At 36.4% G+C, this 20,945-nt stretch overlaps 1 protein-coding gene across 4 annotated transcripts in view; it reads left to right on the forward strand.

Moving 5' to 3' along the window:
• The window catches only part of pard3ba (par-3 family cell polarity regulator beta a), a 177,472-nt gene that overhangs the window by 62,456 nt on the left and 94,071 nt on the right, over positions 1 to 20,945 (forward strand). For all 4 annotated transcript variants that reach the window (XM_067405388.1, XM_067405390.1, XM_067405389.1 and 1 more), the window contains exons 7-12: positions 942 to 1,067; positions 3,212 to 3,648; positions 7,172 to 7,311; positions 7,637 to 7,762; positions 15,308 to 15,493; positions 20,687 to 20,860. In XM_067405388.1, coding sequence (XP_067261489.1) covers positions 942 to 1,067; positions 3,212 to 3,648; positions 7,172 to 7,311; positions 7,637 to 7,762; positions 15,308 to 15,493; positions 20,687 to 20,860 — 1,189 coding nt within the window. The remainder of the gene's footprint in view (positions 1 to 941; positions 1,068 to 3,211; positions 3,649 to 7,171; positions 7,312 to 7,636; positions 7,763 to 15,307; positions 15,494 to 20,686; positions 20,861 to 20,945) is intronic.

Here is a 20,945-nt window from a genome sequence, read left to right on the forward strand (position 1 = left end):
ATGGAAATAGACCCTCTCTCTGTAGGTGGTCAAACCTGGCCGGTGAACTGGTGAACTACTCTTTGGGTTGTGTCTCAAAGGAAACCCCAAAGGAAGTAACAGCAAATTAAATCATGTATTTACTTCTTCATTTTTCTAGTAGTAACAGATTTGATCATTGAAATGGTTTACTAGAGAAGTCTTTCTGTATTGAGAGCTAATTCAGAGAAAGTTCCTAGAATATAATTGATATTTTCATTAAAATCATTAAAACAAAATCACGAAAAAGCATTAAAACGCTGTTCCTGGTGTGTCATTCCATATTTCACCAGATGAGATTATCCTACACTTTCCGTGGTAAATACTGGACGTATGTCCAGGAAGATTTACTGTTTTTTATTTTTTTTATTTATTTATTTATTTATTTATTTATTTATTTATTTATTTATTTATTTATTTATTTATTTATTTATTTTTTCGAATGCTCAACTTGAGAGCATTTGGGTAACTCAGAAAAGTTCAATACAAGAAACCAAAAATTATTCAGATGTTTTTGATATTTTTGGTATATTTTACTAGTGGGTGCAGGACTCTATAGTTAATTTATGTAAGTGAGGAGAGCAAAATAAAGTAAACTGACATTATACCCAAAAATTCTTTATACAGTGGAATATCAGTAAAATTGATAAAAATTTGGAACCAGAAACTATTCAGACGTTTTGACCTGACCATGTTTTGCTTAAGCGTTATCTGACATAATTAAGATTATTTTTTTCTAACACAGTTTAACTCTGATCTTGTAATATTTTATTACCATTTTTTTAACTATAGTTAATAAACTTTATTAATGAAGGAAATGTTCAAGGTGTCTGAATAAATTTTGGTTTGACTGTATGTACAACTAATAATATGTTTTTTGTCTCAAATCATGCCCTTCTATCTGTTTGTGCATGTGTCATCAGGACTCTGGGTCTACATATCCGATCCATTGAGGAGAACAGCCGCTCTGAACGAGAGAGGATCTTTCAAGAGGACGAGTGCATTGTGCTGATCAATGACATCGAGTTAATAGACAAGTCCTTCGCTCAGTGAGTGTCTGACTCTTTCATCTGTCACACTTTCATTGTCGTCATGTGGATTACTAATCATCCACCCCCTCTCTTTCTCTCTACTTCATTCCCTTCTTTTATTGTCCATCTTTTGTATTATTTTCACTTTCATGCGATTGTTCTGTGTCCTACACGCTCATAGCGTGCAAACCTTTTTTCATCCTCATTATCTATCTATGGCCCTGTTTTCCACCTGGTATTAAAATGGGTTTTGGTCGATTGGATCACAAGTGGACGACGCTAAATACAAGTATAAATGGGGTGTAAAACGTTTTGAGCTTGTCCAATTTCAACCACTTTCAGTGCATTCGACCGGATTGCTTTCGTAGTGTAGACACTCATGTGGTTGAATGCCTGCGAACAGCCACAAAAGACCACCTACTCTCTGCCTACTGACCTAATGCGTAAACGTTAGGGGAAGCGCTCTAGCCAGGCGGGATTTAAACTTTGCCATCTGAAGACCCAAGTTTGGTTTGAAGAAGAAAAACATACCAAGCAAAATGTTCTCTCACCTGTCTGTCTGTCTGTCTGTCTGTCTGTCTGTCTGTCTGTCTGTCTGTCTGTCTGTCTGTCTATCTATCTATCTATCTATCTATCTATCTATCTATCTATCTATCTATCTATCTATCTATCTATCTATCTATCTATCTATCTATCTATCTATCTATCTATCTATCTATCTATCTATCTATCTATCTATCTATCTACCTATCTATCTATCTAATTTTCCTCTCTTGCAGAGATTTAGTGCTGTAACTTTAACACAACAAAAGAAAATGATCTTCTCTTGCCGCAAGTGTGGAATTGCCTTATTAAGTGGCATCAAGGGTATTGGACAGTCTTCAAAAGGGTGACAGATTAAACGAAGTGGCACTATTAGAGGAAGAGTTAGAGAAATGGGTATGAGAGTTAAAGGTTTTGAAGTACAAAAGAAAAAAGACTGCAGTCAAGCAAGTCAATTTTACTTCTCCAGCGGCGTCCTGAACTGAACTCTGAAAAGTTTGCTCAACACATTTAACGCAACATGAATTGTGTCTCCACTAGGGGTGTGCGATATCATGATTTCAAATTGTGAATGATTCAAATGTCTCCACAAGATACCTTTGAAGTGAGATTGTAGTATTGTGCTAGTGTGTGCACATTCATATTATTATACGCATGTGTATCATGTTTATCCATGCATTACGTCTTATTAAAGTGACAGCAGCCTAATAAACCTACTACTGTCAGTCATTAATGTTAAAGGGATAGTTCACCCAAAAATGAAAATTCTGTCATTAATTACTCAGACTTATGTTGTTCCAAACTTGTAAGACTTTCTTTCATCTTATGAACACAATAGTAAAGACATTGTTAAAATAGTCAATGTAACTACAGTGGTTCAGACTTCAGTTGAATATATTTGAGGCAAGATGGAGCCCAATTTTAAGAATATTTCACAACAATGATTAACAAACCACATAGTAGAGGGTAGACATGTGCATACAATTACATGTATATCTATAAATCTAATGTGTTGTTGTCTCATTTCTGGACTTGATTTAAAAATGTGAAGATCTGTTTTTTTTTTTTATGGTTTCTTGCATTTGTACCCGTTTGCTTGTCTTGGGGTATATCCGTCAGGACGTGCTGTTTCTATTAAAAAATTAGTTTGAAAAAAGAAAAAGGAAAACTAACATGAAACAAAATCATGATAAGATCGTGAACCTTTCTTTAAAAAAAAAAAAAAATGAAATTTTTGCTATATTGCCAACCGATATTCCCTACCCTCCAATTATTTCACTTTCAATAACCTTTTTCACTTGGATGTAAGTCACAATATGGAATAAATAAGCTGTTGCTTAACTGTAATAAAATCTGCAATGCACCACCTTTTTTTTAACATAATCTCACTAGTCTATATTGACAGGGTAAATTCCAGGGAGTTATGTAAAAAGATGGAAACGTTGAGAAGTGATTCCCACTGGAAGTTCTTGAACGAAACAGCTCTTGAATGGTGCTAATTAAGGAGGTTGTTGAGTCTAGAGCTCTTCTGTATCTTTGAAGCAGAGAAGGAATGTCTTTATATTCTACAAATGTGCACTACAGAACAGTAAGACAAAGTTTCTCTCTTGATGTTCCAGGTCTCAGGAGGTGTTTCGCCAAGCCATGTCCTCTTCCACTGTACGTTTGGAGGTGCTTCCTGTTGCCAACAAGCTCCGCTACGAAAAGAGCCTCATTGGGCAGCTTTTCAACAACACCGAACCAACCACTGTGGTCCCTAAAGTCAAGAGTCCTTTCTTGGTCCATAAACTCCGTCCGAGTAATGCGTCAACGCCATCCCCAGAGCCCCCTGCCTCACAAACCCCACCCCTTAAGGAGGAGGAGCTTCGACCTGCAAGACACACCCCCGTGGAATCAAATAATCGCAGATATACGCCTTCTCCTCCCATCAGCGCATCACCCACCCTGAAAGATCGTAGTGAGAGCCCCGCCCCCAAAAAGACCCCGGCCCTTGTCACTGTGGTTGATATGATCAACAAAAAGCCTGGGAAGAAAATGAAGATCGATTTGAAGAAAGGTAAGCTAGAAGTCAAATCAAATTTTTTTCCACTTTTCATCTGATCAATTCCCAGGTGAATTAAAAAGGGCAACAGTCATTCTTCTATATATACATATTTTTTTTTACTCAAAAATATGCTACACTATTGAAGTAAAATGCCATTTCATGTTGATTTTGAGCTTGAATAGTCAAACTCCATCCAGAAGGTGCCGTCATGAGCCCTGTAATTTAACCCATGTCAAAACTGCTGCATAGCAACGTCTGTACTTGTTCTTCTTCCTTTTTCCCTCACCACTCTGTCTTTATCGCTCCTCTCAGCTGATTGACAGCTGCTATTGTTTAAAACTTTAATGTCAGGTGCTCTTCTGGGACTTGAGATTTCATCATTTGCCATCTTTAGTATGCTGGATTGGCCGCTATCCTCGATGACATCTCTCCCTCAAGTGTGTGTGTGTGAGAGAGACAGAGCAATTCTGAGCTTCAGTAATCTCACGTGCCCCTTCAGACGACAGACGAGAGGGAATCACTATTGTAGCATGATTCTTTAAGCCTCATTTTTTCTTCTCTTATTGCGTTTCTTTGTGAATCTCATGAAACCTGTCGGTAACATGTCCAGGTCAAACTTCACCCCAAAATCAAAGGGAAGAAATAAATAAATTACTTTTATTCATTATATAATTACATTTTATTCATACAAATTTAAGACTTGCATTGTGACATTTAATGACAAATAAGCTTTTTTGCAAGAAAATATAATTCTCATTACCAACACAATATCAGTACTAGTACAATAAACTAATAGTGTAAAAGATTATTCATATATTGTGTTAAAGATTAAGATTGTATTTATATATTAATAACACTATTTGGTAGTGTACTGCCTTTAATTTATGATTTTACAACCAACCAACACCACCCACAACCAACCATAATCAACCCCAACCAACCAAACAACCAACCATAACCAACCAACCACAACCAACCAACCAACTAACCACAAACAACCAACAAATAGGGCTGGGCGATATATCGAATGCTTTTGTCACGCGCATTTCGTCAGTAAAGCTGGTTCCCTGATTACCGCTAAATCGCCATCACCTGCTTTCAAATGGAGCGGCATTTAATAGACAGAGCCGTAGATCACTGACAAGCCACGCAATATCGCGTTCAATATCGACGGCGATTCATATCGATATTGAACGCGATATTGCGTGGCTTGTCAGTGAACTATGGCTCTGTATATTAAATGCCGCACCATTTGAAAGCAGGTGATGGCGATTTAGCGGTAATCAGGGAACCGGCTTTACTGACGAAATGCGCGTGACAAAAGCATTCGATATATCGCCCAGCCCTATAACCAACCAACCACAACCAACCAACCAACCACAACCACAACCAACCAACCAACCAACCACAACCAACCAACCAACCAACCAACCAACCAACCACAACAAACCACAACCAACCAACCAACCACAACCAACCACAACCAACCAACCAACCACAACCAACCAACCACAACCAACCAACCACAACCAACCAATCCCAACCAACCAATCAATCCCAACCAACCAATCCCAACCAACCAATCCCAACCAACCAATCCCAACCAACCAATCCCAACCAACCAATCCCAACCACAACCAATCCCAACCACAACCAACCAACCAACCAACCAATCCCAACCACAACCAACCAATCCCAACCAACCATAACCAACCATAACCAACCAACCAACCACAACCAACCAATCCCAACCAACCAACCACAACCAACCAATCCCAACCACAACCAACCAACCATAACCAACCATAACCAACCAACCAACCAACCAACCACAACCAACCAATCCCAACCAACCAACCACAACCAACCAATCCCAACCAACCAACCAACCAACCAACCAACCAACCAACCAACCAACCAACCAACCAACCAACCAACCAACCAACCAACCAATCCCAACCACAACCAACCAATCCCAACCAATCATAACCAACCAACCAACCACAACCAACCAACCACAACCAACCAATCCCAACCAACCAACCACAACCAACCAATCCCAACCAACCAACCAACCAAACCAACCAAACCAACCAACCAAACCAACCAAACCAACCAAACCAACCAACCAAACCAACCAACCAACCGTTTTTACTAGTATTTTTTTAAATGGTAAAAAGTTTCTAATAATTACGTTATGAATATAAAAATAATTAAAATATTAATGCAATTAATAGTAATAGTAATACTTATACATGACATATAAAAATGTATTTTTTTTCTCTTGATTTTGCAATTGTTTTTGAAATGCGACCCTGACATGGTTTGGTGAGAGTCACTCGTCCATCTTTTTTCTTCCCCTCTTCCAGTGCTTCCACTTCCTCTAATCATTTTTTTTTTCAGACCACACCCTTTGTCATTGTTTTTATGGCTCTTCTTTCACTCCATTTCTCTTTCTCTCCTCATCCTGTATCCTGCTCTCTGCATCTCCCATCTCCTGTAGATGTGTTCACGTGTGAAATTAAAGTGCAGAGCTGTCTAATCCCCGTAAGGAAACATTTATCAACGTGCAGGGGTGGAGACGGAGAGAAACCGACAGCTTAAACACAGGTTATCGGTCTAGAGTGCTTGGAAGCCTTCATCAGCGTACCGTTGACCTTTTGACCTGATCTTGGATCGGATGAGCTTGATACAGTTTTTGCCGTTATCCACTACCTTGCTAGATTTCAGTGATAATAGTGAAACTCTGTTGATGTTGGCTTTTATGAAGTGTATTAGTAACAGAAACTGAAAACGAATGCTATAATATTAGACAAAATACACTCTGGTTTCTTTCTTTTCAGTTGCAGTTTGAAGGACTTTCAATCAAGTCTTTAATTTAGAAAACTTAATTCAAGAATTCTAATTTTTCTAACAAGCCTTTAAATCGTCGGTATCAGGTATATATTGTCAGACATGCATGTGACATTATATTATAAACATTTGAACAAAATCAATTTTGGACACACTTTTTTCCAGGTTCTCTTTCATATCTTTCAACATCCTTAGCCGTTCACATTAAAACTAGCCAATCTAATTTGTCAGTTTTGTCTTTTGAAGTTTGTGTTGTACATGACCAGAATGTCACATCTTTCATTTAAGTGTGCAAAATGTTCTTACTGCATGGCAAAAATTCAGAGTGATGTTCTTTAGCGTGAACAAAGCTTTAGGATGTTAGTAAGTCTTTAGGACTTTGTAGAAGGGATATAAGCGGAACAATTATGTACTTTTTCCAACATGGATTGAAGATTGGTACTACAATGAGTTTAGCTGTGTGTAGATGCGAACACATTCCTTTATTACTGGAACCTTTGAAGAATGTTATTTTATATCATACTGCAGAGTAAAATATGTTCAGAAGTTAGCGTGGCTTTTGTTTTCCACACTGCTGAAAATGCAACACTGGTGAAAATGGAACAAGACCATTTGTCTGTTTCTCTGGTTCACTGGGTCATTAAATACATGTTTAATGTTTCTGGCCTTCTTCTATCTGCAGGCACGGAGGGCCTCGGTTTCACCGTGGTAACCAGAGACTCGTCCCTTCATGGTCCAGGACCCATTATGGTCAAGAGCATTCTGCCCCGCGGAGCTGCCGTAAAAGACGGACGGCTCAAGTCTGGAGACCGTATCCTGGAGGTATTACATGCTTCCTGCATCAATGCAATCATTAGAGCGCAACCTAGCAAATGCAAAATCAGAGCTTATTTATGGAACATTTAAATTATGCTATTTCTTCCCCACCAGTCATGCATTTAAAAGGTATTGTTTTAAATGCAATTTAAATATATTGTTTCAGAATGCAGAATGTGTTTTGATGTAATTAGGCCACTTGTCTGTCTTGTATTGCACCTGGCCAAGAGACGGAATTGATACTGGCATGTTTTCCATTTCGTCAAATTGTAAATTAAAATTATGCGCTCTGTTTGACGGTTACAGGAAATAGCTTTTTCTCTTTCGCTAGATAAATGGAGTGGACATTACAGGACGCACACAAGAGGAACTGGTGGCTATGCTGCGAAGCACCAAACTGGGAGAGACCGTGTCTATGATAGTTGGAAGACAAGAGGAGTTTTTGCCCAGAGAACTGGTAAGATTATATAGTGCAACAGTCGGGTTCCGGAATTAAAAACTCTATTCATTTTTTTTTTTTCCATAGAGAAATTGATTTTTAACAATAACTTATAAACATTTTGACAGACCTACTGTGAGTTGGTTTTTAATCACTGGTATATGCTTTTGATCAAGTTATCCATAAAATAATGATGCTGTAAAGAAAATTCCACCAGAGTTGCAATGAGCAAATCACACTAAATGAACTTGCAGGGAACGCCCACTCCCAAGAAGCGCCACAAATGATGGAATCGAGCTTAAATAATTTAATAATGAGCATGAAATATTTGCATGCATATTTTGCAATAAACTTTATATATCATTTAGAAAATATATACATATTAGTGCTGTCCATCGATAAAAAAAACAACTAATTAATGACACATTTTACTGTAATTAATCACAGTAAAATGTGCATAAAATATTTTTTTTAAATTAATTTTATTAATCAAGTAAATATTTAATTTTGAAAGCTCTAACGATAATATGCATAATATACTGTGCTCTATATATATGCTTGATCTTGATCTTTTTTTTACCCAATGGATGATAACCCCAGCAGTCCCCTCGTTTATACTGAATTTGTCGAATCAGCTTGTGACAGGAAGTTGTGTACACGACACAGCAGTTTAACAGGAAGCCTTGTGCCAACGCTTGTCCATCTTTTTTCCCAGATGTTAAACATGGGGCGTGTTGTTTCGCTGACCCCTTTCAAAGCATCTTTATTTTTCTTCTAAACATCAGACGGCGTTACAGTCCAAACAACGAGTAAAACCACACTTGTGGCGCCACTAGATCCCTCATCGCAGGAAGAAAGTCCACATCCCTTCATTGTGTCTCTGTCTATCCTCAGTTCATTTACACTCTAGTGTCTGCTTATCAAAGGCTTGGGGTTTAAACGGGTCACTTGTGTTATATGTGGGCTGCCAAATAATTCATAACAGTTCTTACATTCAATCATTTTCTCATGAATTACTTCCTCAATTAGATGTCTGAGAATTTGTATTATTTTTAATGTTAAATTTGGGGTTTATTTATGGATTTAGCTTTGTACTTTGTTAAATCTCTGCTGTCCCAGATCTGTTGAAGAACAGCAGCTGTATGTCATTGACACTGACTATTATTGGACCATTAATTCTTGTTAGGCACAAAAAAACGTCATAAAGAGCAGCTCTGCAGTATCTATTCACATAGAAAAACCTCCTCCATTTTCCACCCTATTCAAATTCAAAGTGGGTTAGCTGTGCCACTGCTTAGCCAGGGTAAATTATGGCAGAAATGCGACGGCAGGCAAAAGGAAAAATGACACACTCGGGAGAAATATTTTTTCAGAGAATGGAAGAGTATGAAAAGATATAATGACAGTGTTGAGTAGATTTCACCATCTGCCTTTTTAGAGGATATGAGTCTGTGTGTGCATCTCTCTGTGTGTATTTATATTTCATTCCAACCAATGAATGCATCCAAACCTGAAATACCATCCATAAACACCCACCTTCATACAGTATTCGTCAGTTTCTTTAACCACCCACTGTCAGCACAAAATATACCATCTTAATTCACAAAGGCACATTTGGCTAATGATCATTCATTAGCAAAAAGAAAGCATCTTTTACAACATTCTGCTAGAATCCAGCAGATTTTTAGACAGGAAATGTGCAACACTATAAATGTCCATCCTGTTAGCAGCTAGAATGGTGTCCGTTTGGAGATGGATCAGTCGGTGTGACTCGTATTTAGAGACCGTTGACAGAGTTAAAGCCTTGTTTTTCTGAATCAATCCTTTTGGGATCTAGTCACGGTGCTGATGTGTTGGTGACTGGATATCCTGGATGCAGGAGTGTGTCGCCAAAACGTCCGGCCCTGCTGGAAAATCCAGCTAAAATCATCTCACAGTAGTTTAGGATGGTTTTAGCTGATTAACCAAGGTATTTGAAAGAGTACCATAGCATATGCCCAAAAAATATGTTAATTTTTAGTAATGTTTTGTTAGTGTATGTGTATTAGGGATGTGCCTGAAACCTAAATCCGAATTTGGAAAGGCATGGGTAATGCATGTATGAGTAACGCATTCTACAGAGCCCTTAAAGGAACATGGTTAGGGATGTTGTGGTAGTTGGTTACATTACAGTACATCAGATTTCATTTGAAAATGAAGATAGTAAGGAGTGATGACTGACAGGATGATTTTGGAGGATTTGATGCTCTACAGATCCTGAGCATCCAATATCTGATAAATGTGCAGTCAGCACCGCTGCTCCATATACACAGAGTCTTGTTTTTTTTTCCCCATCACTGTGTGCCTTTAGGGGCTCCGAAGAATATGCAATTTCCTTTCCAAACATAGTATTTGGCTTCAGGCACATCCCTAATGTGTATATGCGTGTATATGCATATGAATGCATTTGAATTTGAAAATTAAGGTTTTTGCAGAAAGCATTCCAGGATTTTTCTCCATATAGTGGACTTCACTGGGGTTCAATGGGTTGAAGGTCGAAATGTCAGTTTCAGTGCAGCTTCAAAGAGCTCTACATGATCCCAGACGAGGAATAAGAGTCTTATCAAGAGAAACAATCGGTCATTTTCTAAAAAAAAAAAAAAAAAAAAAAATGTATATACTTTTAACCACAAATGCTCATCTTGCACTAGCTCTGTGATGTGCCATACATTACGTAATCATGTTGGAAAGGTCACGTGTGACATAGGCGGAAGTACTGCGGAAGGGCGAAAAACTTTTTTTCTCCTACAAATTCACAATCATCCGATATCGTTGTTTTATCTTTATTTTTTTTGCAAAGGCCATTTGACTTCGTCTTTGCACATCCTCTTTGAAGACACTGGATCGGAACATCGCAGAGCAGTGCAAGATGAGCATTTGTGGTTAAAAGTTTTTTTTTTTTTTTTTTTTTAGAAAATGACCAATCGTTTCGCTAGATAAGAAACGTATTCCTCTGTTAGAATCAAGTAGAGCCATTTGAAGCTGCATTGAAACTGACATTTGGACCTTCAACCCACTGAACCCCAGTAAAGTCCATTATATGGAGAAAAATCCTGGAAAGTTTTCCTCAAAAACCTTCATTTCTTTTCGACTGAAGAAAGAAAGACATAAACATCTTGGATGAAATGGGGGTGAGTAAATTATCAGGAAATTTGTATTCTGAACTAATCCTTTAGTACTGTTATGTTCACATACACTTCAGTTGTTTATGGGAGTAACAGCCACATTCTATATTTTCAGGCCTGAAATTTGCGTCAGTTTGTCACGTGCATTGAGATTAAATGAATGCAGTAGGTGGAATTAAAGTCTTCAGCGGCTTAATAATTATACCTGATAGCCAGCAGCAATAAATCAGCCAAACATCAAATTAAATTGCAATGTTACGTTCTTTTGTGCCCACTAGACATGGGCATGCACTGCAAAAATGAATTTAACAGAATGATAAAATGACTATATTTAGTGATATTTGTGGTATTCCACTAGACAAAGTACACTTATATTCAAGATAAATGTCTTTTTATTTGTATTGCTATATTGCATCTAATACCACCACTATATCACGATTTTCCCACTGGATATTTATTGTAAAAGCTGAATATTTATTTTTTGTAACCAATTTACAATCACTATGTGGACGGTAGAGTTTGGTGTTTGAGCCGTTCTCCACCCTTTGATTCAGACAGGTTTTCTGTGAGGATGGAGGGGTCAGTCAGCACATTGCACACAGTTGTACTCAGAGGAAGAGAGGTCGGCCACAGGGCTGGTGGACCATGTAGATGTCCTTGAGATGGCCGTAGTAATAACTGCTCTTCCCACACACAGGATGTGTTCTGCTTTGTCATGGCCTATTTAATTATATTTGTCATTTGGGTCACGGCCACTTCTTTCCAAAACCATTGGACGCTTTTTTTAAAGCTGTGAGTAATATAAAAAGTGTAGATGCGTTCATGTAATAGCAGATGGCCTTCTGACATCAATTCTAATTTAGTTCAATATCTGGGTTAAGGTGCATTGACTTCTAGCCAGAGGCATCAAAACACATTTCCCGTGGATTATTTTTGTGTAAATGACACAAAGTCTTCCTCACAAAATGCTGTGCATATCACAATTAGAAAAAATGTTGTAGCTCAGGATATCTTGGTTATTTTTCATTGTTAATTATCAATATTGCCTAGAATATTTCTCCTAGAATATTATTAATATTAATTGTTAATATCAATATTTATTAATATTAATATAATATTAATATTAATGACTATTAATACTGAAATCAAGTCCTATAAGAATATATAAATATTTTATATTAATATTAATTACTAATGTTGAGTATGTTTATTAATAATTGATTGTTTAGTTTATATATATATATATATATATATATATATATATATATATATATATATATATATATATATATATATATATATATATATATATATATATATATATATATATAATTACCTTAAGCCTAATATTAATTTATGTATAATACTTAATAAATAATATTGACATTAATAACATGAATTAATGTTGTCAATTAATATCCATATTAATTGTTTTTAACACTAACATTAATTCCTATTAGTATCACATGTAATATCCTATTAAAATAATATATAATTTCAAATTAATATAATTAATTGCTAATGTTGATAATAATGATATTAATAATTGTTTATTTTTATATTATTATTATTATTAATAATCATTTTAATTTATAATAATAATAATAATAATAATTATATCAGTTACTATTAGCCTAATATTAATTTATGGTTAATACGTATTAAATAGTATTGATAATAATAACATGTATTAATGTTGCCAGTTAATATCAATATTAATTATTTTTAATACTAAAATTAATTCATATTATTATCACATGTAATATCCTGTTAATATTAATCATTAGTGTTGATATACGTCTTAATATTATAAGTTAATATTAATTTGTTAATACTTATCAATTGATAAGTGATATTAATATTAATAAAATACTTACATTACTGTTCATATTAATTACTTTTAATACTGCTAATAATATTATTAAAATATAGTCGTCCAAATATGTTTTTTTATATTTGCATTACCAATAGGCCTGTTTTATGTGTCGAGTCGATGCTACGCATCGCTCCACTTATTCCCAACATGGATCCGCCTTTTCACTGACCGTTTTCCCAGCTTTTACTCATGTACTTCAGTTAAAATAGTTCATCACATGGTGTGTTTGAGAGCATATGAGTGTGTATTTGCCCTCAGGAGGTCTTCATGTGAAGTCTGGGTCTCAAGTGTTGATAGGACCACCGAAGCGGCATCTCCCTTCTTGTGTGAGGAGACATCAGACAATCTGATATTCTCTCTGGGACCAAAGTTTGACCTCACTTACAAACAGGCCTTTTATTGTGTGCTAAAACTCTGATTTGTCGTGCGCCTCAGGCCATATACGACACATTATCATCAGTAAAAGGACACGCTAAAAGGACTACTTGAAGCTTTGCCCCATTGGCCCTCCTATTTTTCATCGTTAGCTCTTGCTTAATGCTTTTTGCCCAACTTTGTGCTTCTACAAAGTCATTTTTGTTTTTTCCCCTGGCCCTTTTCCACAGCAGCTCAGCAACAGGCTGCTGTTATTTAATGTGGTTTCCAGAAGGATTTTGGCCGCTTTTAGCCATTGCACTTTATTCTAGGCCTTTTCGCTAGGTTTTATTGATATGATAGTGGAGTGAAGAACGAAGTGATGTGGAGAACAGGTCAAAGGCCATGGCACTGACACCCTTGATATCTTTGATATGATTTTTTGCAGACAAAAAAAAAAAAAAAGCAAAAAGAAAGGTGAAATGTGTGGGTGGTTGTGAGTAAGTGTGTTCAATAATGAGTTATTAGTCTTAAATGATGTCGCTCCCCAACCCCCGCCCTCCTGAATGAATCGCTGACAAAAGCTTATTATGTTTCCTTTTGATCTGGCACGTTCTCATGCTTTCACCCTTTCACGTTCAAGTCAAACGTGTTTCACCATTAGACATGCGTTCATTCTGTCCAAACCCTATTTTATATATTCATCCATCATTATTCCGTCCTCTATGTCCCTTTTACAAGATGCAATAGAAGTCTCCAGAATGTGTCTGTGAAGTTTCAGCTCAAAATCCCCCACAGATCATTTATTACAGCTTGTCAAATTTGCCCCTATTTGGGTGTGAGCAAAAACACACCGTATTTGTGTGTGTCCTTTTCAATGCAAATGAGCTGCTGCTCCCGGCCCACTTTCCAGAAGAGGGCGGAGCTTGAACAGCTCGCGCTTCAGTTGCTCAACGACAACAAAGCCGGAGAATCTCACGCAGCCAAAATGAGGATTGTCAGTAACGGTGTTCAGACTTACATTGTTCAAACCGGAGTCGACACTGATGGAGAGACTCAGGAAGAAGTTACAACTTTTAGAATGAAACTGGACGTTTCTGAACGGTTAATGGATAAATTTATATAGTTGATTCAGCTCATCGACTAGCATGTGCCGTCATGTTCATCTTTTGTGCAAATCCAGCGTTGAATTGATCCTCGTTTGTGAATCAGTCCGGCTTAAAATGACTCTACTACAACAACAACTTTATGTAAATTTTGGGGTTTGTGATGTCACTAACCTGAGAAAAAGCTCGTTGTAGTCCCCACCAGCCGTTTGTTGTAGTCCTTAAAAAGCGATTTCTGTAAGAGAAAATATCTCCCTTTGCATTGAACTTTGTGCATCGTGACAGATGTTATTTATGCTCAAACAGCAACATTACATACTAACTAAAGTTAAAAAAAAGTGCTAATCCTAATCAAGGACCCCTTTAATCCATTAAATTGATCAGAAGTGACAGTAAAGACATGTATAATGTTACAAAAGATTTCGATTACAAATAAATGCTGTTCTTTTGAACTTTTTATTCATCAATTAAATGTGTGTGTGTATAAATATGAAGCAGCACAACTGTTCTCTACACAAATTGTTCAAAAACTGTGCAAAACTGTTCAAATCAGCATATTAAGATGATTTCTGAAGGATCATGTGACACTGAAGACTGGAGTAATGATGCTGGAAATTCAGCTTTGATCACAGGAATAAATTACAAGTGTAAAATATATTCAAATAATAAACAGTTACTTTAAATGGCAATTCTATTACACAATATTACTCTTTACTGTATATTTGATCAAATAAATGCAGCCTTGGTGAGCAGAAGAGACTTCTATTAAAAACATTTTAACAAATCATACCGACCTTTTAAACGCTAGTGTACCTTCATCTCACCACATCCATTATCTTATTGGAGTGTTCCAGGTTCAATACGAGTTAAACTCTATCGACGGCATCTGTGACATATGTCGATTGCCACTGACAATCATTTTGTAGTTTGTAAACGCAAGCAAAAATTGCATGTCCTGTAATCCACTTACAGTTGTAGTCAATGCGGCAAGATGTTTCACTGGAGTAAAAGCTCAAATTTATCAGTTAGCTGAGATGCTGACCTAAGTGTGTGTTATTTGCAGAAAGGCGAGCCGTCAGGTCCACTGCTGGCTGAGGACGGGCGAGAGCAGCTGATGTTTGAAGTTCCTTTGAACGACTCCGGCTCAGCTGGTCTGGGGGTCAGTCTGAAGGGTAACAAGTCCCTAGAGACCGGAGAAGACCTGGGCATCTTCATCAAGTCCATCATCCACGGCGGCGCGGCACACAAGGTAAAAGCAGCCAGCGTCAGCGCTAACGTCTGTTCATTTGAGAGCTTCCATGATGAAAGTCACTCAAAAACCCTGTGCATGTCACAGCAGAACAACATACAGTGCTGATTTTTAAAATCCTTTTAAAATGATTAAATACATAAATGTTAGTGTTGTCAATTGATTCAAAACAATGAAGTAATTAATTAACATTTAAAGTTTTTAATATATTTTATATTGTAATAATTTCACATTTAATCTCCAAATAATGTAGAAATATAAAGACAGTATTTTTTCAATATGTGATCCAGGTAGGAAATATACAGAATTTTAATAAAATTATCAAACACTTTACTGTCTTCACAGCAGAAATTATAAATTAAATATAGATTAATCCTAATTAAAGCTACAGAAGTCAAGAGCAGTGAGTGATTTTCTCTTTGTCTTGCGCCAGTACAGATTTAAGTTCCTTTTTTTTTTGCATCTTATCACGCTTGAAAGATTTAATAGCACTTGAGTGAAGGATAGTGTGATCATATAATGTAATGCTAGCTAATTTATGATGGAAAAAAATAGATTCTGCATTAATTGCGTTAAATATTTTTAATGATTTAAACATAAAAAAAAAAATCATATGTGTTAACGTCCTAATTATACGTAATTCATTCAACTTATATTAGTTGAATATACAATTTACAAATTAACACTGATTAACAAATGCATTAAAAACTTGCTATTTATACACTACAGTATTTATTAATATTTTAAATTAGCTTCTATATTTTCATTTTTTTTTATTTTAGTGTACGTTTTTGTAATTTTATGTGCTTTTACTATTTTTATTTATTTATTTTGTTTTGTTTTTAAATATTTCTATTTAGCTTTTAGTAGTAGTTATTTAATACTTCAACTTAAAGGCATAATATGTAAATTTTCACCACTAGAGGTTGCTTATTCAAAACGAATGCGTAGCTTGATGACGTCTTGATTTCGCTGAATCATGGGATGTGTTGTCTTCATGTCTTCAGCTGGTGGAAAAGAATCGAGATGGGACTCGGTTAGTGTATATGGGTTAATGCAGCACTGTTTATCATATTAGATACATTTGTGTGTTGAAAGTTGTTAAAATGCTACACTGTGCGTTTACTCGCCGACTGCTATGAGACAAGTCTAGATCGATATTAGGCATGGATTTAAACATTCTTGAAACATTTGGGATAATGTAAGTACACAAGTCAACAAAATATATAACATTGCTCTAGTGGTTTTTGGATATTTTAATCCAAAAATCTTACATATTGTGCCTTTAATCTTGTTTCAGTTAATGGCCAAAGCAACGTTTCAGTTTTCTTTTTTTAACTGTAATATTTATTTAATTATTTTACCTTTTATTTCAATTTAAAAATAGAGATTTAATAGTTTTAATGTACATTATTTCATGTTAGCTATTGCATTAACTGATTTAAGCCTATTTAAATTCAAAGTAAAAACTTGGTTTACATAATATCGAGAAATTCACAAAAATTATTTGACACCCTGAAATGTATGTTCATAATGCACAGTTGTCAGTCAAAATATTACCTAGTTAATAGGTCCATATATCATCTGATTAGTTTGTCTCTAACTAGTACTATGTTTTGGGAAGCAATAATACAAATTTTGTAGACTATACTGTAGTATGCTATTCACCCAAAGTTGCCTCAAACTAAAAACTAAAACAAAAGTAGGTGAATGATCAGATGAATAGTGGTCATTGCAGCCTGGTAAGGTTTGTCATTGTGGTTCGGGTTATGCTGTATCTGTTGTTTTTTGTGAACTTTACCAAGTGCTGTCACAGAGATATGAATACTCCTCTCCTGTCCTCAATCAGTCAGTCAGGCAGCAGGTGTTGTGTGTCTGTGTAGATAAGGGCACATCTACTGTCGCCTATCAGCAGTGTAATCAAGAGTGGGCTCACAGGTGGAGCTGCGTCTCTGGCCCCTATCAGCACTCCAGTGGAGAGTGGGCTCAGAGAGCGAGCTGCATCACAGGCCTCCATCAGAGAGACGCTCTAAGAAATAGACATTTTCAAAGGCTGAGCTCTTCATTTGACTTCTGTCGTTCACCCTTATCACTCACTTTCTATTGCTCCACTAGCGTTTCCACTCCAAGATTGAGATTATCTTGGAGAGGACATGATTTTAGAAGCTAATCATTTCTAGAATAAATTATCGGAATACAATTATTCTGCCTAGTAATAAAGAAAAACATGTCGTAGGTTATCTTTGGAGCTCGTCCTTCACCAGGGCTTTAAAAAGCCGTCTTGGGTTGTTGAGCTTCCAGACTGTCTGCTTGTGTATGCATGAGTATATTTTCTCAATAGATGGGCACAAGTGTTTGTGTCTGATCTGCCGGAGACCCCCTCCCAGGTCAGTATCAGTGGTCTGCGGTCAGTGACCCCGCCCAAGGGTCAGGATCATCCTCCGTGACACAGACTCTCAGGAGTCTTTAGCGGCTCCAGTGGCTTTCAGCTGCTAATCTCTTTTGTTCCTCCTCAGCTGAGTTTTATTTAGGAAACCACAGCTGTGAACCTTAATCCAATTCACTCCGGCCCGGTCCTTTCACACTAATGATATGCATCCGTAATTGTATCTGAATTCATAGTGGGATGCATTAAACATTTAACAGTGGGGCTACGCTGCATAAATGTTTTTAAATCACACTATAGGGCTTAAGTGTTGGGAGTAGCTAGATAAAAGTAGCGGTGCTACTAACTTAACTACATGCTTCAGTAATGTGACAGCCATTTTCTAACTTTTCTAACTTTTTTTTTTGCTAGTGAATAGTTGAAAAGTACAGATTCAAAAGAACAATTCATTCAAAAATCCGGCTAAAAATATGTTTATGTTTAATGCTGTCATCTTAATTGAAATCTTATTTTTTATTTGAAATATATATATATATATATGGTGGTGGTGGAAAAAAAAACAGGAAGGGAGGAAATTTTAAGTGCTGGTGGAAAAAAAATTTGGGATGGGAAGATTTTTATTTATTTATTTTTTAATCTTTTGCGTTCCCCCGAGAAACTTTGCGTTCCCTTGCAAAGTTATAATCGTTCCCTTGCTGTGAGCTCGAACAAACACTTCCTCTTTAATGTGCCTCTGGCTGGCAGTAGTGTTTCAGGTAGTAACACACAAATAGTGCGCAGCTCTTAGAGTTTGAACTTGTTGGACTTAAATATAAAGAAATGCAGTCAGTGCTTATGTCAAGCAGTTCAGTTGGAAATCACAGATTCTAGCTTCCTGGATTAATAACCTAGACAACAAGCTACAACAACCCAATTTTCCTCAAATGCGCCTTATAATAAACTGGTCTCTATGAGCAGGTGGCGGAGATACACGTCTGAAGGGACCGTCTGAAAAGTGCAAAACCCAAAACTATTTTGCTCATTTTATATTATGAAATATACTCAATAACTTGACTGTAACACACTGTGCTGTCACCAAATTCAGTTCATACATCACTGCTCTTCTGCTGGTTAGGTACTACAACACTCACTTTTGCAAGTAGCACATAAAGGCCTTCTTTACACAAATGTTGTTGGTACACAGCTTGCATACTTACAACAGCTTTTGCATGGTAATTGCTTACTGGATTTGTTGGCATTACACTTTATTTAAATTTTTTACTAAAAACATTGAAGTTATTGATTTTATTTAATAATTAATAATCATAAAAGTTATGCAATTTTGTCAAACTAAGTGTTCCAGTACAACCAGCAGAAGAGCAGTGATGTATGAACTGAATTTGGTGACAGCACAGTGTGTTACAGTCAAGTTATTGAGTATTTTTCATAATATATTTTGAGCAAAAGTGTTTTGGGTTTTGCACTTTTCAGACGGTCCCTTCAGACGTGTATCTCCGCCACCTGCCCATAGACACCAATTTATTATAAAGCACATTTGAGGAAAATTGGGTTGTTGTAGCTTGTTGTCTAGGTTACTATGATTGAAAGTAGCTGAATTTGTGTTTTAACAACGTTAAGCTCATGAGTTATTAATCCGGAAAGCTTGAATCTGTGAATATATTGCCAGCTGAACTGCTTGACATAAGCACTGACTGCATTGTTCGAGCTCACAGCAAGGGAACGATTATAACTTTGCGATGGAACACAAAAGTTTTGCGAGGGAAAGCAAAGTTTCTCGGGGGAACGCAAAAGTTTTGAAAAAAAAATTCTTCCCATCCCAATTTTTTTTTCCACCAGCACATAAAATTTCCTCCCTTCCCAATTTTTTTTTTTTTTTTTTTTTTTTTTTTACAATCTTTAGGGGCTCCGTAATAATTGTAATATACTTATTTTTTAATAATTTACATTTACAATAATTTTTAATAATTTTCAATAATTTCAACAATCATTTTTTATTTGTAATGTTAAGTATATAATTTATTTTTTTAGTTTTTGTTTTATTTTAGTTTTTTATTTTTGAAATATGCCATTGAATTTATAGGAAAATATATATCTTATTATAGTAAAAATGTAATTTAATCTTTAATCTTTTAATCTTAATGCATCTGTAAGAGTACTATGATATGTAGTTTATTTATTTATTTATTTTAAATATTGCACTGAATCTGTAGGTAAGTTAATTAACCACTTTAAAGGGTTATTTCACTCAAAAATGAAATTTCTGTCATTAATTACTCACCCTCATGTCGTGCAGAGCTTCCATGTCTACGTCCGAATGCCAGCTCAGTATTGGCCAGCTTTGGTCATGTGAGCAGCACAATGCAAGTGTTCAGACGTAAACACGGAGGCTCTGCAATGAAAATAGCATATGCGAATGACAGGGCAGAGACGAATTGAATAAAATTGTTATTTTTGTTTTGTTTTTGCACACAAAAAGTATTCTCGTCGCTTCATAACATTAAGGTTGAACCACTGCAGTCACACTGACTATTTTACCAGTGTCTTTACTACCTTTCTGGACCTTGAATGACATAATTTCGTTGCTTTCAATGGAGAATGAAAAAACCTCTCTGATTTCATCAAAATATCTTAATTTGTGTTCCGAAGATGAACGAAGGTCTTACGGGTGTGGAACGAAATGAGGGTGAATCATTAGTGACAGAAATTTCACTTTTGGGTGAACTAACCCTTTAAGGTTATAGGACTATAATTTCTGAGTAGCTTGTACATGTTGAGTGACACTGGTGTTTTTCCTCTCGTGTTTGCAGGACGGTCGCTTACGTGTCAATGATCAGCTGGTAGCGGTCAACAGTGAATCCCTGCTTGGACGCTCCAACCACGATGCCATGGAAACCCTGCGGCACTCCATGTCGACTGAAGGGAACCTCAGAGGAACCATCCAGCTGGTGGTTCTGCGTGCTGCGGAGCGCTCACCTGCACAGGTATGCCCAGTCCCTGTACCGTACCATGTGTACCGCTACAGACCGCTCACCCGCAGGGCTTCTGAACCCAGGTCACTGGCTGCAG

Source organism: Chanodichthys erythropterus, chromosome 12 (assembly GCF_024489055.1).
Source record: "Chanodichthys erythropterus isolate Z2021 chromosome 12, ASM2448905v1, whole genome shotgun sequence".
In the NCBI taxonomy this organism is placed as follows: domain Eukaryota; kingdom Metazoa; phylum Chordata; class Actinopteri; order Cypriniformes; family Xenocyprididae; genus Chanodichthys; species Chanodichthys erythropterus.